General features: G+C 37.8%; 3 protein-coding genes across 5 annotated transcripts; 1 reads left to right on the forward strand and 2 right to left on the reverse strand.

Annotated features, from left to right (window-relative positions):
* The first annotated feature begins 281 nt into the window (after positions 1–281).
* Positions 282–970, forward strand: LOC111019430 (U-box domain-containing protein 51-like). The gene is made up of 2 exons (XM_022295814.1): positions 282–349; positions 436–970. Exons 1-2 carry the CDS (start codon positions 282–284, stop codon positions 968–970), a joined length of 603 nt encoding a protein of 200 aa, XP_022151506.1.
* A 195-nt stretch (positions 971–1,165) lies between these two features.
* On the reverse strand, positions 1,166–2,706 carry LOC111019473 (uncharacterized). Its single transcript, XM_022295867.2, has 4 exons — positions 2,495–2,706; positions 2,304–2,417; positions 2,026–2,187; positions 1,166–1,925 (listed from the first exon to the last, which is right to left on the reverse strand). The coding sequence occupies exons 1-4, from the start codon at positions 2,629–2,631 to the stop codon at positions 1,391–1,393; spliced, it is 948 nt and encodes a 315-aa protein (XP_022151559.1). The 5' UTR covers positions 2,632–2,706; the 3' UTR covers positions 1,166–1,390.
* Positions 2,707–5,153: 2,447 nt separating this feature from the next.
* On the reverse strand, positions 5,154–12,751 carry LOC111019474 (protein TIC 20-I, chloroplastic). Of its 3 annotated transcripts, none has more exons than XM_022295868.2 (3): positions 12,433–12,751; positions 6,884–7,063; positions 5,154–6,122 (listed from the first exon to the last, which is right to left on the reverse strand). In XM_022295868.2, exons 2-3 carry the CDS (start codon positions 7,050–7,052, stop codon positions 5,482–5,484), a joined length of 810 nt encoding a protein of 269 aa, XP_022151560.1. In that variant the 5' UTR covers positions 7,053–7,063; positions 12,433–12,751; the 3' UTR covers positions 5,154–5,481. The 3 variants fall into 3 exon arrangements, with proteins under 3 accessions (XP_022151560.1, XP_022151562.1, XP_022151561.1); XM_022295870.2 differs by having other exon boundaries at positions 5,154–6,119; positions 12,433–12,748; XM_022295869.2 differs by lacking the exon at positions 12,433–12,751 and adding an exon at positions 8,796–12,413.
* Positions 12,752–15,099: the final 2,348 nt, after the last annotated feature.

The raw sequence follows: 15,099 nt of genomic DNA on the forward strand, positions 1-15,099 counted from the left end.
AGAATTTAAGCTAGATTCAATTTCTAGACACATACATGAATTTCTAGATTCATGAATTGTTAGGTTCATGTAAGTTAATGTATTGAGATACATGAATAGTATATATGTATACATGTATCCATATATTTTGTGTCTTCTAGAGGTGTCTCTTGGATGTTATATAAAGGGATCATTTTCCTCCATATACATGATCCATCTTCATGTATCCATCTTTGTACTTGTAGGCATATCTTCTTGGTGAACTACAACAACCTCGTTTGGTGACTTTGCTCGGTGTGTGTATGGAGGCCTGGTCACTAATATACGAGTACTCACCGAATGAGTCTCCAAAACCGCCTTTTTCCAAAGGGTAAGACTCCTCCATTGACATGGAGAATCCGAGCGTGAATCATTGCTGAAGTTTCAAGTGCTCTTTGTTTTTTGCACTCATCCAAGCCTGAAACTTGTTCATGGAGATCTAAAACCCGAAATCATCCTTCTAGATTCTCAACTTAGCTTCAAGATTGGTGATTTCGGGATTTTCAGGCTAGTATCTGAGGAGTTGCCGTACATCCAAAGTCTCCCAACGAGCACCGAGCCAAAGGGTGCTTTCTCATATACAGATCCAGAGTTCCAAAGAACTAGAGTCCTGACTTCTCAATCTGATGTTTACTCATTTGGGCTAATCATTTTGCAACTACTCACTCGAAAGCCAACGGTCGGGCTCAGCCCGAGCGAAGTGCGAAATCTGTTATCATCTGGACAATTAGAATTGGTATTGGATTCATCTACTGGAGAATGGCCTGAAACTGTTGCAAGGAGATTGGTAGACTTTGGTCTGCAATGCTGTGAAATGAAGAGTCAGGACAGGCCAAAAACAGTTATATGTCTTAGAAGAGACACCAGTGCTACCTTATTTCTTATGCCCCATCCTGCAGGAGATTATGCAAGATCCATAGATAGCAGCAGATGGATTCACATACGAAGGTGAAGCGATATGCGGGTGGTTGGGAAATGATCGTGAAATCTTCACCGATGACTAATTTGAGATTGAATCGTTTGCATCTAACTCCAAACCACACTTTGAGACTTTTGATTTATGACTGGCTTTGTAAATCATAACTTACTACACTGGAGTGAGTTCATACAAAGTTTACTATTTTAGTGGAGAAGATTTTGATAGACATAATTGAAAGTAGCTTTGTGTGTCAAACATTTCATTGTATAAATGAATTTTTCTGTCATTTTGAGTGTCAAAAGGGAAAAGTTCAACATAAAACATGCAAGTTTCTTACAAATGTCACAAACAGTTCTAATCTTGATACCGAGAGATGCTAAACTTTTAGCCTTCTTTTTGACCTCTAACATTGAATCATGAGTAGAACTCAAAAGAAATCCTATTCCTCTATCTTTATCCAGAAAGGAATGAGGCATTCGTTTCGGGTTCGGCATCGATGAAAGGATGATGATAGTCATCAGCTGAAGTTCCATCCATGAACTCCTCTCTTTTACCACTCAAAAGCGGGTTCGACTCGCCCACACCATTATCCCATCTATGCAACTCTTCCTTGTTTGGAACCAAGTTTTCTTTGACGCTTTCTCGAGTTTCGGGCATTTCGATCTCCTGGCTATCTACTACATGAGCCAAAGCTTCTTGGTTTCCCTGTGGATTTGTTGCCTTTTGATCAGACAGGACCCGATCATGTTCTTGATCAAGATTGTCCTGAATGTTGGAGTTGGAATTGCACTTCCCATATCTTCCAATGGATTGAGAAGATTCTACCAGAATTCCTGGAGACTTTGATCTCAATGAGAAGCTTCCAAATCCTAGAATCTCTCTTGTCAACTTTCTAGCCTTCTCCCTCTCCTCTTTGAGAAGAGACCCTTTTTCAAGCAGGCTCAATATCCTCTCTGATCTCTTTCTAACTGAAATGCCCCAATTGAAGCTGTAATCAAATTATCAATATTTATATCATCATCAAATGCTCAATGCATCATTTGGCAACAAAACTAGAGATGGGTGAGAGCTTGAAAAGGAATCATTACCCTTTTTCATCTACATATTGGAACCTTCCCATTTGGGTAATAACATCTTTGTCATCATCAAACTCCTCTGCTACACTCTCTGGTCCATGAGTCAAGAGATGTTCAAGAATGATGAGAGAGTTGTAGGAAAGTCTCCAATGCTTCTTTTCAAATTTCACCAATCTGACTTACAATTAGAAAATGAAAGCTTTGAAGATTGATGGGTTTTGTCCATGATGATCAGCAAAACTTTGTTAGAACTTTGAAACATTGAACAAAGAGAAGTAGATAGTGAAAACCTTTTGTGGAGAATTGCTACAATTCTCCAGTAGTCATCAAGCTCAAAAGCTGCCTTGGAAATGGAACTCAAAGTCCTGGCATCAGGGTTTCCACTGATTGCTTCTTCAGTCAATCTGAGAAGGCAAAAACAGAAGAAATTTCAAAGATCAGAAGCAGCCCCACCATAACCAAGAACTCAAAATGAACTTACAGTTCAGCAGAGGTGACATCTGTGAGGGCTAATCTGGCAGTCTTGATTTTCTCCTTGAAAAAGAAAGAAGCTTGTTTCTTCAATTCATGGAAAGAGGGACTGCCCATACTGTTGGATTTGCTCAAGATGGACATCATGGGTTTCAGGAACAGAGATGAGAATGAAAAGACCCTCTTTTTTACAACTTGTTTCCTATGGGAAAATGGTGGAATTTGGAGGAAAAAACCAATCTAAAGACCCCACCAAAACCCACCAAATGCTTAGAAAAACTAATGAGAGAGAGAGATGGTGATGTGACAGAGAAAAATAATGGTGGAAAATGGAGGCAAAATGTTGAGATTGAGAGAAGAAAACAAGGTGCTTTCGTCAGTCATGATATTGGGATTGGGATTGAAATTTGAATTTATGGAAATCTAGAAGCTGGAAAAGTCCAAGTTTCTAACACATTTAAGACTGATAGACGGCGAGCGTTTCGGCTTTGAATATTTAATAAATGGCTTGTTGATCGATTTTGCTGTGTAAAACAACAAACTTTTTTTTGGTTAGAGCCGGAGATTTAACTTAAGAGGTATAGGTGTTAATTACTTAGCTATCTTTAGATTGACGGTTATCTAAATTTCTATGTCTAATACTATCGAGATAGTTCGAACCGGATGTTTATACGCCTCGCAATTTGTACTTGAATTTTCTTTGTATTCATCTGTTCAGTTGATTCAATAGTTTTTTTTAGTTTGTTGTGGAAGTTAACTTCCCCTATATTTATTAAACAAATACTTAACTTTTTTTTAAAAAAATGGAACTTTTTATTTAAATACGAGGTTACACGTGGACCACTCCACTCAGATATGTCGATCTGGGTATAAACTCAAGATGACCGTTAGTGTATTCAACGCTAACATTCTGGGGAGTGACCTAGGTGTTAGGGAATCATCTTTTATGCGATGTTACTGCTCCTGCAAAGACAAGTACGAGATATCGAGTGTCGGGACCTTTTATTCCTCGCCTTCCACATCCCTCGCCTTATAAAAGGAGTCATCATGACCTTATAGAGGTATGCACAAGGGCGGATCCATGTGAGGGGGGCACGTGCCCCCCTCGATTTTTGTTAAATACAATATAATATATCTGTATATGGTGTATCACTCTTATCATTGAGCCAACTCAATCTAATCCAATCCAAATAAGTAAAACTCGAACTTGACCCAAGCCCAAACTCTACAGGCCTCAAGCATTGTTTGGACTGGGCTTAAATTGACTCAACCACTAAAACCTAGACTCATGGCCCAATCCATAGCCCAATAGACCAAAATTTGACCAGACTTGGATTGACCCTTTGGATCGAGCTTGAATTAACTCATATAATAAATTATTTTTTAATTATTAACAATTATTTTTCCGAACCAATTTTTGTTTTAGAATTTGTGTTTTTATTTATGTTTTTTACAATTTTTTATTTTTTAAAAAGCTATCAATTGTTATATCATATTTTTATAAATTTTATTTATTTTATTTTAAAAAAATAAATTGTATTACTATATTGAAATAAAAAATTTAGAGGAATGAGAATGACAAAAAAATAATTACCTTAAATAGTTGTTAATTTTATATATATATATATATATATATATATATATATATTACTACAACATGTGAGGATTATATGTCAATTACCGCTAAGTTGTGTTTGCTTTGGACTATATTGAGGGTGGGGGATCGAACTCATAACCTCTTAGTTGGAGATATATGCCAATTACCGTTGAGCTATGCTCGCTTTAGACTATATTGGGAGTGGAGGATCGAACTCATAACCTCTTAACTGGAGATATATGTAAATTATCACTGAGATATACTCGCTCTCGCTTAATTTTGAGTTCCTCTTAACTGGAGATATATGTAAATTATCACTGAAATATACTCGCTCTCGCTTAATTTTGTTAAGAATTTAATGGCATATTTACTAGAAAGGGGAGAGGAGATAAATTAATAGTGTTACATTGCTGGTTGATCACATAATCCATGCCATATTAATTTCATTAAAATTAACATTAAAAAAGTGCTTAAAACGAATTTAAACAAAATAGGCATGCAATTTGCTGTTCTGAACATATATTATTTAAATACCGTTTCAGTACTTTCCTACAAACACATTTTGACCAGAAAAAACCTGCAAATTCTCTCTCACAAAATACAAGCATTTTTAACTTTTCAAGAAGTACTTTGATATTACTCCCGAACAAGTTGATTTAAGTAAAAAGTCCATTTTCACTATGGTAGAAGTACTTTTAGTTGGGAAAAAGAATTCTCAAACATATCCTATCAGGATTCAAATTCATTAAAGAAAATAGAACCAATTTCATTTACAATTAATTCCATCAAGTTTCTCTGGTTTTTTTATTCAATTTCGACATTTTATCAATTCTTTTCTTGCCTTGACACTACAACAATCAAGCATCACTAGATCGGGCCGACCAGTCTATATTAAAACAGCACAGACAAGTTTAAAAGAGGAAACAGCAAAGGCAGCTATATGACCTTTCATAAGGTTGAAGGTTCAATCCATACTTCAAAAAAAAGGAACAAACAAAAATGGTTTCTGCATTCGATATTGGAAGCTGAAACTGAAGTTGAATGTTTTCTCAAGAGTAAAATAGTTTTGGAGTAAAGGAAAGAAAAATTATCAATCAAAGCCCACAAGAAAGCAGAGAAGTTTGAAGTTAAATTTAACAGATTTACCCTCTCAGAGGAGTGGGGATGAATTTTCTCCAGCTCTTCCATACAGAATGCTCAATTTCTACAAGGACAAAGATACTAGTTTTCCAAAGACTACCTGAAAACTTTTACAACTCTCAACGAAAATGCCAAAAGAGTGAATAAAGAGAATGGCCATCTTCGGTATGTTCAATGCTCATTTCCAACTGCACTTTACAAGGGCAGTAGTAAACTTACATGTCTACTCACACGGTGTGAGAGAAAAAACCGGAGAGTCATTAATCATATGGAATCTGGATGTAGGCTGCATCGCAGATGAAGGGGATATCAGCATACATGCCTGCAAGAGCACAGCGTATGCATTCCAAGACCGTGAATAGGTAAGCAAATGAAACGGCGGTCCAAAAGTGCATCCCAAATTTACCCCAATAGACTGCAAGGGGCATCCAACGACTTACTGTACCAATCACTTGCAGGGCAATCTCCAACAACATGCCCATAACTACATGAAATCTCAAGAAGTGTGGCCATTCCTTCCTTCTTACAACTCCTAGATAGGCAACGAAAAAATATGCCATCAAGAACCAACTTGGGAGTCTCCCAATGGCTCCGAGAAAGGGATATGTCGCGAATTCAAAGTCCTCCAGGAACGGGTGTAGATGGTATGCTGTTTCAGCATACATCCAAGTTTCGTGAAGGGGCATTAGATAGGGTAGGCATGCTAGTGTCCTCCACCACCATTTCGGTTTCGTCGTCATTGGAGGAAAACGGAAACTCGTAGGGACATCCTTGGATGCTTGTGGTGTCATGCCAATTCTTTTTTGCCTTGGTAACCTTGGGATTGTATGTAGCAAGCCACCAAGATCCCCACTTAAGAGAGGGGAAGAAGCAGCACGTAGTTTTAAGGGTAAGAGACCTACTGTGGAAAATAACCAATTAGTACACCATTCACTCTATTACTAAAAAGGATAGTGTAAATCTTTATAATGGGTAGCGAAACTACCTGTTGTATTTGCAAATATGACAATTTTCTCTTCTACGTCACTAATATATCATTTTTGTGTCATTGATACAGTATATTTTACTGGTATACCTAATATAAAGCAGGTTTTACAAGTGTAGTCCCTAATTTCAAGTTTGTGTCTCATGAATTCTTGAATTTTTAAAAATATCTAACAAGTCCATAAATTCATTAATTTAAAAAAAAAATCAAATAGGTCAAGAACCAATTAGACACAAGATTAAGTTTAGAGACCTACTAGACACTTTTAAAGTTCAAAAATCTATTAACACACCTTAGACTAAAATTTTAATTTAACCTATAAAGTATATCACTAATATATCATTTTTGGGTATAAAGCCCATCACTAACATACCAATCATTTTTATATCATTAATAAATTATATCATTGACATACCTCAAATAAAAATAGGTCAATAATATACATATGACATGAATTCAATAGATGGGCTCTCACATTTCTTCCACTTTTTAGAAATATTTTATCATTAGGTCAGTTGCTGAAATCACAGAAGCCTCATTCTTTAAGATGCCAGAGTCACAAAACTCAAATAGGAATTCCTTTACAATGGTGTATCCACAATAGTATGCAAATAATTGTTTTGACATAAAGACTGAAATAAGAGATAAATAAAGATCGTGAGAAGTTTGGTATGCACCTTTAGAGAAACATGTCTGATGCTCTAAACGAGGTTCCCATGAACTCCTAATCCTAGCAGTTTGCATACTGCAACCTGGAGTACGCGAGGCAGTAGAACGGCTAGGAATACAAAACCTGGAATTTGAGAAGCACCACCCAGTGGGCGTGGTGCATCCATTAAGAATCATATCTAGGTCACCTGTGTAAGCAACATCATTGCACAATGTAAGAAACAAAGTCATTGGCAAATAAAAATATAAGAGAATCCAACAGCTGGGCTTTAGCACCACCAATAAAACTCCCAAATTAATAAATAAATGCTTATGCAAACGCAAAAGCAAAAGTAACATACTCTCATCATGCAACAGAATTACAGGATTACCACTCTTCAATGATTAAAGCTTACTCTTTGATATTCCAACGCTAGGAGCATATTAAAACCAACAGTAGCTAATCCAGACATTTGAGTTTTCATGGAGGTCCAACATTGATGACCAGAATGCTGTTTTTATACAAAACGGAAGGCTTGCACTAGAAAGGAAGCAAAAAGTGCAGACTAAAGGCCACAGGGACAAGATGGGAAAGTTATAAAAGGATTTCTGTAAAGCACTAGGATCTAAACTGTGCATAATTTTTTAAAAAAAAAAAAAAAAGGCAAAAGTATCTGCCTTTGTCCAAAAACTTTTTGGCATTTCTTTATTTCCAAAAGAGTAAGGGAAGAGCTCTAGTGGCATGTGACCATAACACTAGCATTTTCTTAAAACCTCCACTCTAAGAGCAACTCTAGAAGCCAACTTAGAACTTTTTGGGAGAGCACACCAAGCTAAACCAAAGCATTGTGAAATGAAGTTCCAACCGTTTCAGCCAAAATTATAGCAAATAAAAGGATGCCTCAGCGATTCTGATAGACCCCAAATTAGGAAGGTTTACACTAGAAAGAGGGGGTGAGGAGATGACATGATGATGTAATTGGGGAATGAGTCTGTTAGAGGGGTGGGGCCCCTTGTTACATAGAGGGGCAAACATGGTATTAGTAGATATTGTATATAGCTGCATATAGTGACAAAGGGTATCTTTGCCATACTTTGGTTAGTGAATGTGATACGAACTCCCTTGAATGCGTTGCTTATCAAGTGGCTATGGAGGTTCACCCAAGAGGAGATTGTCCTGTCGAGAAGAATTATTGCCAGAGTGGATGACCAGAAAACCCAAAGGTAAAGCTAGAGGGAGACCTCAGTTTGATATAGCAAGGAACAACGCTTTTTTCCCCAAGTTTCTTTCTCTTAAAGCTAATCAAGGGAGAAGGATTAGGTTTTGGAAGGCCAGGTGGAGTAGGGAAAATTCTCTAGCCCATGATTTCCCCAACCTGTATTTGCTATTGCACAATAGCTATGCAACTGTTGCTAATCGCTAGAATGAGGAGCAGAATGACTGAAATTTGGGGCTAAGAAGGGGGCTGCTAGACAGAGATGTTGATAGTTGGGTGGACCTGGTGTCTAGACTCGATGCTATGAAGGTCGGGGAGGAAATGGACAAGGCGGTATGGTCCCTAGAGCCTTCGGGTCTCTTTTCAACAAAGTCAGTAATGTCGAAGTTCTTTGATGTTACACCAAAGCTGAAACTTCCCCTAGAGCCTTCAAGTCTCTTTTCAACGAAGTTAGTAATGTCAAAGCTCTTTGATGTGACGCCAAAGCTGAAAACTCCCCACCTTAATCTAATTTGGAAGGGAGAGTTCCCCAAGAAAGTACAGGTTTTTTTATGGTATCTAGCTCACATATTGTTTAACATACACAACAGGTTGCAAAGAAAGTATCCTAATTGGACCAGGTCTCCATCAACGTGCTTGCTTTACTTAAAGGGAGGAAGAATTAATAGACAAACTTTTCATCCACTATCCTTTTGCTACTAAGGGGTGGCACTTATTATTTCACCTTTTTGGCTAGCCTGGTTGTATGTCGCACTCTGTAGAGGATTGGCAGGTTGAAGTTCTTCAAGGGTGGCGGCTGCAAGGGAAAGGAAACGTCCTATGGTCTTGTGTTGTCAGAGCTCTCCTTTGGAATACTTAGCTTGGAAGGAATCATATGATTTTTGAAGATAGAGCTTCTTCTTTTGACTCTTTTCTGGTAGTATGCAGTGAGCTCCTAGCTCACTTGGTGGTGCCACAGGAATAGAAAATTTTTAAACTAAAAATTTGATTAAGTAATATTTCCTAAGCTGTAGCAAAAAGTTGTTTCAAGGGTATTTTTGCCATAAAATTTTTAGGGGTAATTGTAAGATAATTTTAGCTATTTTGGTAGAAGGGTATATTTGTCCACATAAAATTCTAGCATTGAACTATAACTACTTTGTAGTCATTTTTATGATATTGTATACTTTTGGCTGGCACTATTTAATATAGTCATTCCTCTAGTTGCCCCTAAAATAATACTAAAATAATATGGAGGCCCATGAACTTGCTCAAATTGGGCCCTTTCTAATTGTCTTATCATTTCAATAATACTCTTTTTGAAAGAGAAGAAAAACCAATCTAAAATAGTTTAGATAGAGTTCTTTGAAATTTTTAAATGGATGTTTTTTTAAAAACTTATTTGCAAATATGTGTAGAACAGGGATTTAAACTTCCGACATTTTAGTGGAGAATATATGCTTAATCAGTTGAATTACGCTAAGTTTGATATCAAAGAAAAATTTTCTATACAATAGTAATTGGTTAAAGTATATAAACGAACAATTGTTAACTAAAATTATAACTGTTATGAGTGAAATTAAATCCTAAATAGATCCCACAAATCATGACCTAAAATGAAACAAATCGTGCCCAAAAATAAAGCCCCAAGGAAGATCTAGCCCAAAGATTGAGACCTAATGGCCAACTGTGCCTAGTGGGTTGACGGGACTAGCCAGGTTGGTCCCAGCCGATCTCTCTATTGTTTTTAGAGATTGGAGTCATTCTTATGTAGTTTTCGAAGGGGGTTTCCTCAAACCCTGCCCTTAAGTTGTCTTGCTCTTCTTTTTCTAATGAAAGATCTCTTTATTTTAAAAAAAAAATAATAATAAATATAAATAAAAATCTCTGCCAGCTATTCCAGAAAAAGTCAAAATTGTATGGGTTCAAGTCCCTCTATTCTCAAAACCTTCAAAAGGCCCTCATCCCAACATCTTTGGAAAAAAAAAAAAAAGGCTTAGAGTTGGTAGCAGAAAAATGGTAGTGAAGGACATGCTTAGGGATTCTATACCTAACTATTCATAAACAAAGCAGACAAACAAGTCAAGCATTAAGCATATATCAAGTGAAAGATACATATATCAGAACCAAATATCAATAAGGTAAAACAAATCCACGTACCTGGTGATGGAGAGGAGACTGAAAAAGACCATTAACACGAACAACCTAGTTACTAGGCTAGTGTACAGGAACAACTCTCTGCTTTGATACCAACTATAACGCCCCCAAATTGTCTACCTCTAAAATGGGAACACTACTAAGACCATCCAATCAATTTCTGTTTGAATAATGCATAAAGACTACTCTCATAAATTGGAACTAGATTTCAACTAATAATCAAGAACTTTTCGTTAAACAGATCAATAAAATCAAATTGCCTCCAAATGGAACAAAAGAATCATCTATTCTACCTATCTTGCTAACAATTTTAATTCCAAGACATTTAAATAGCAACCAACCAAAGCACGGAAAAACCTATACTAGAAATGGGAATCAACTGAAACTGCCCTATTCCTCGGCTTAAGTAACCAAATATAACATTCTAAATACGCAGCCATATGGTCTTTTCCATTCAAGTCTTCTCTATGCCATCACCATGCTCACATAATTCATCGCTACCTGCAAAATCTTTAGGGGAGGTGAGTATGTGAATACTCGGCAAGCCCCACTTGAGAAGCCACACACAAACAATTAAGCACATCGATAATCATGACAACAACATGCTTAAAACATCAATTATTACAAGTATAACTCATAAATATATAATGTAGTCATGCTTAAAACTCACATCAAACAATAAGTTATCATCAGGCATACAGTATTTTTTAAGCTCGAGGCACACAAAGCGCAATAGTCCCTGGAGCTTAAGCTCAAGGCACAAAAAAAAAAGTGCATGCTTTTTTTCGTGGGGTGCACCGCGCACAATATATAAAATTACATAAAAGTATATATACATAAACATATATGGAAATAAAGAAGTTATACTAGATATTAAGTTATAATTGACATACAAAAGTAAAATATGATTCAAACATTGCAAGTCTTCTAACATAATGAGTTAATGCTCCACAAAAAACATGAAACAATCCCGAAATAGTATCACAATTGCAAATGTACGGAAAGGATCGAAAGTCGTGGGTGGAAAATCTTGAGAAATAGATAAAGGTTTAGGCTTTAGCCTGATTTTGCAACCAACAGCCTTCGCAATTAAAAAAAAAAAACCTTAAATGCAAGGGTTTCTACATTTAGGGTTGTTAGTTTTTTTTCCGACAGATACTTGTAAAGCACAAAGGCTTTGGGCTTTTGGGCCTTGAGGGAGGCGCGCACTTAAAGTGCCCCAACTTAATTCTGCCTTGCCTTTTCAAGGAGAGGCACCACTATTGCGCCCAGTGCCTAGGCACACGCCTCAAGGCACTTTTCAAAATACTGCATGCATAAAATACCACATGAGCCAAATTCCTTTTTCTTTCTAACTCTTCAAGTTATATCCAACTCTTTCCAACCCCTTCAAGATTTACTCTTTCAAGTCATATCGTCCCTTGATCATTTTTACCCAAAGCTTCGACATTTCATTACAAACTTGATATTTGACCTTTGACCATCTTTACTCGAGGCCCCAAATTGCTTCATCCCTTTTCACCCAAGACCTCGATGACTTCGTAACATATTGGTCATTGACTATTTTCCTCAAGGCCCAATACTTGCCTCCAATTAAATTAAACTCATCGCATTAACCCTCGACCATTTTTACCTAAAGCCTCGACACTCAATAGTGGCATATTAGCCCCCAACTATTTTTACCCAAGGCTCTAATATTCACCCACTTAATTCAACTTCCCCGGTATAATCCCATAACTCACAATCTAAGTCCTAAAACATGCTTTCTACTTTGAATCCATGACCAAGCTAGCATCATTCAATTCACAGCATGCTACATAACCACATAACACACATATATTAGTCTAAGTCATGCTCACAACCTAATAATTTCAATGCAGCAGCATGCTTCCATAATCATAGTGAACAACTATAGTAGCAAGTAGCAACACAGTAGCATACTTTTCAACAGAATATCAACTTATGTCATAACATAATAAACTCAAACTTCATTCCAAAATTGATGATTCAGAACTTGAAGTCACACATACATATAAATTAAAATACAAGCACATAAACAAACAAACATGCAGCAAACAAACCTCACAAGGAAGGACTAGTTACAGATATCCTAACGAGCATTCTACCATTTGATTCTCAAAGAAAAGAGATAAGGTTTCCGGAGTAAGGATTCGGTTCAGAACACTTAAATCAAAAATTGAAAAGGGGTTTAAGGGAGCTGTTACCAATTGACCCACACCAAAACGGCTTGGGTCAGCAGGGACGATGCCGCCGTGGTAACACTTGCCGCTGCTGGTCTAGGTTGCGCCACTGCAGAAGAAACGAGTTCACAGGGGGAGCCGCGCTGCCGAGTTATGAAATTCCGTAGTGTCGCCGCCGCTAGTCGCGTCGCTGGAGAGGAAAATTCGTGGGTCTTCGCCGGAGATTGCTGGAAGGGGGAAGAATAGCAGACGAAAGGGAGAGAAAGCACGAGATGGGGTTCGGCGTTCTCGAGAGCAACCGCGAGGGAGGGTTTCTCTCTTTATCCTTCTTTTTTCCTAATTTTGAAAAGTGAAATAAACACCAAAAATTTTAGAGAAAGTTAAGGATAGATTTGCAAACCAAAAAAGAAATTAAGAGATAGGCTTGACTTTAATCATTTGAATTTGGATAGTTGAATAGAAATGATTTCAAATTCTTAATTGAGTTTTGAATCAAATTAATATGAAATTATTGAAATTAAAATTTATTATTTGGATGTTCACGAATGTTGATGCAAGATTTGACTGAGGTATGGAAGATGACCTCGGAGGTCGGCCTCAAGCACTTAGGCGGTTTCTCGGGGTACTTGCAAAGAGACGACCACTCCGACGCCCAAGTTAATATTCAAGTCAAGCTCAATTGGTAAGCATCAGACAAGTTTTTCGTACCTGGAGTCAGGGTCGAAGAGTGTATTTATAGCGATTGGTGGGCAGATATACGTCCCATCGGGGTATTTCCCTACTCGGCGAGGAACTTGGCTAGGGACCGCTGGCAGCTACTGGTCCAATCCCTGCTCCATTGCGCGCCATCGTACGACTCCTCTACCTGTTCGTCATTAAGGCTGACCTGACAGGTCGGCTTTCCCGATGTAGTCACGCCCAGATTGACCGCATGCAGTCACCCCTCAACAGAGGCCCCCTATCTGGTTGGGTGGCGGGCTACCCACCAGAAAGACAAGTGGGGTGAGGCGGACGACCTGGGTTTGCTCCTTCCCTCGGATTGGGGCTAGCTATCTGGACCAATCATGGGCCCCGACAGCATCATTGAATGGCTGCCCCAGGACTCCCGCGCCCGTCGCGGCCATCGAGGCCCTGCACCCGATCTGAGCCGTTCAACTGGAGACACGTGTACACTCCGGATTGCGTCTCTATGTGTATATATATGCTTGTGGGCTCCCCCCTCATTTCGCATTTTCCAGATCCCTCCGACTCTCGCGCCGAGATTAGTAGCTCATTCTCTTCTCTGTACATTCGCCTTAGCTTAGCAATGTCTGATAGGTGTAGTGGTAGTTTTAGGTCTAGGAGGGCGAGCTCGGTAGAGAGCTTTAGGTCCCCTTAGGAGAGTCCCCCCCTACCTGAAGGGATGTGAATCTCGGAGCGGAAGCGGATCTTCGTTGCTGATTTTCGAGATACAAAACCGAAATTGAAAGAAAGAAAATACAGAGAAAACTCAATACCTTTGAAGAACGTTTCTTCAACAAATTTCCGACGAACACCACCACCGAGCCTTCCTCGCTATCCTCTGGGTATGAGATCGTTCTTGTGGGAGAATTTCTTTGGAACGAGAGGGAGAGATTGATAGAGCTCTTGAGAGAATTGGTGAGAGTTTTTTTTTCTGTTCTGTAACCCCTGCCCTTCCCATTCTCCAACACTTGAAGAAGAAGAAGGGTGACGTGAGGTAACTCCCCACGTCACAAAACCTCCCACTCTCCTGCAATATTGAATGGGAGTTAATATTAATAATAATAATAATAATAATAATATATAATATATATATAAATATATATATATATATAATAATTAATATATATATATAATTAATTAATCTAAATAATTTAATAAATATAATTAATTATTAATCCAATTAATAATTAATAAATATATATACATAAATAATTAACACTTAATTATTTATTATAAAATTAGAATCATATTTTAAAACATTTCTCTCGTATAACCTATAGTTTTAATGTACATCTTATGCACATTATTTTTAACCTATAGTTTTAATATGAATCTTATTCACATTAATTTTATTTGAATCTCATTCAAATAATATCTCTTATAATATATAGTTTTAATTTACAATTAACTATATATATTATAATGTATCAATACACATATAATCCCTTAAGTAATTTGAACAATTCAAATTCTTCCAAAAACTTGATCCTCGTTTTACCCGTTATGAGCTAGCAAGGGGACCTAATGGACCTACAGATCCGAAGCTCCAACGATGCAAGATTAATCGGTCAAACTCGTTGACCGAGTTAATCTAGATTCGTTAACTACGGGTCATTCCACTAAAGACCCGCAGTTGCACTCTTCTCACTGCAGAATGTTTTCATGTCCATGGATATACGACCATTAATGACGAGTCAATCCTTTACGAGTGTTCGTAACTCAAGTTAGGTCAAATTACCGTTTTACCCCTGAGTTACATCTTACTCCTTAAACACCACTGCTCCTCTAATGAACAACCCGGTTATGGTCAAACCAATAACCGGAAGTCCCTCTCGGCCATTGAGAAGGTGGGGCCCCTTGTTCAAATCCCGGAGTCGGCATTTAAGGGAACACTCATCTACTCCCCAAAAGTCAGGGAGGAGTGAATTCCATCTTGTGAAGTTATGTTCCCAGCTCCCCACTCGGTCT

The sequence above is a fragment of the Momordica charantia genome, unplaced genomic scaffold, assembly GCF_013281855.1.
Source record: "Momordica charantia cultivar OHB3-1 unplaced genomic scaffold, Mcharantia_2.0 BLBB01000066.1, whole genome shotgun sequence".
NCBI classification, from domain to species: Eukaryota; Viridiplantae; Streptophyta; class Magnoliopsida; order Cucurbitales; family Cucurbitaceae; genus Momordica; species Momordica charantia.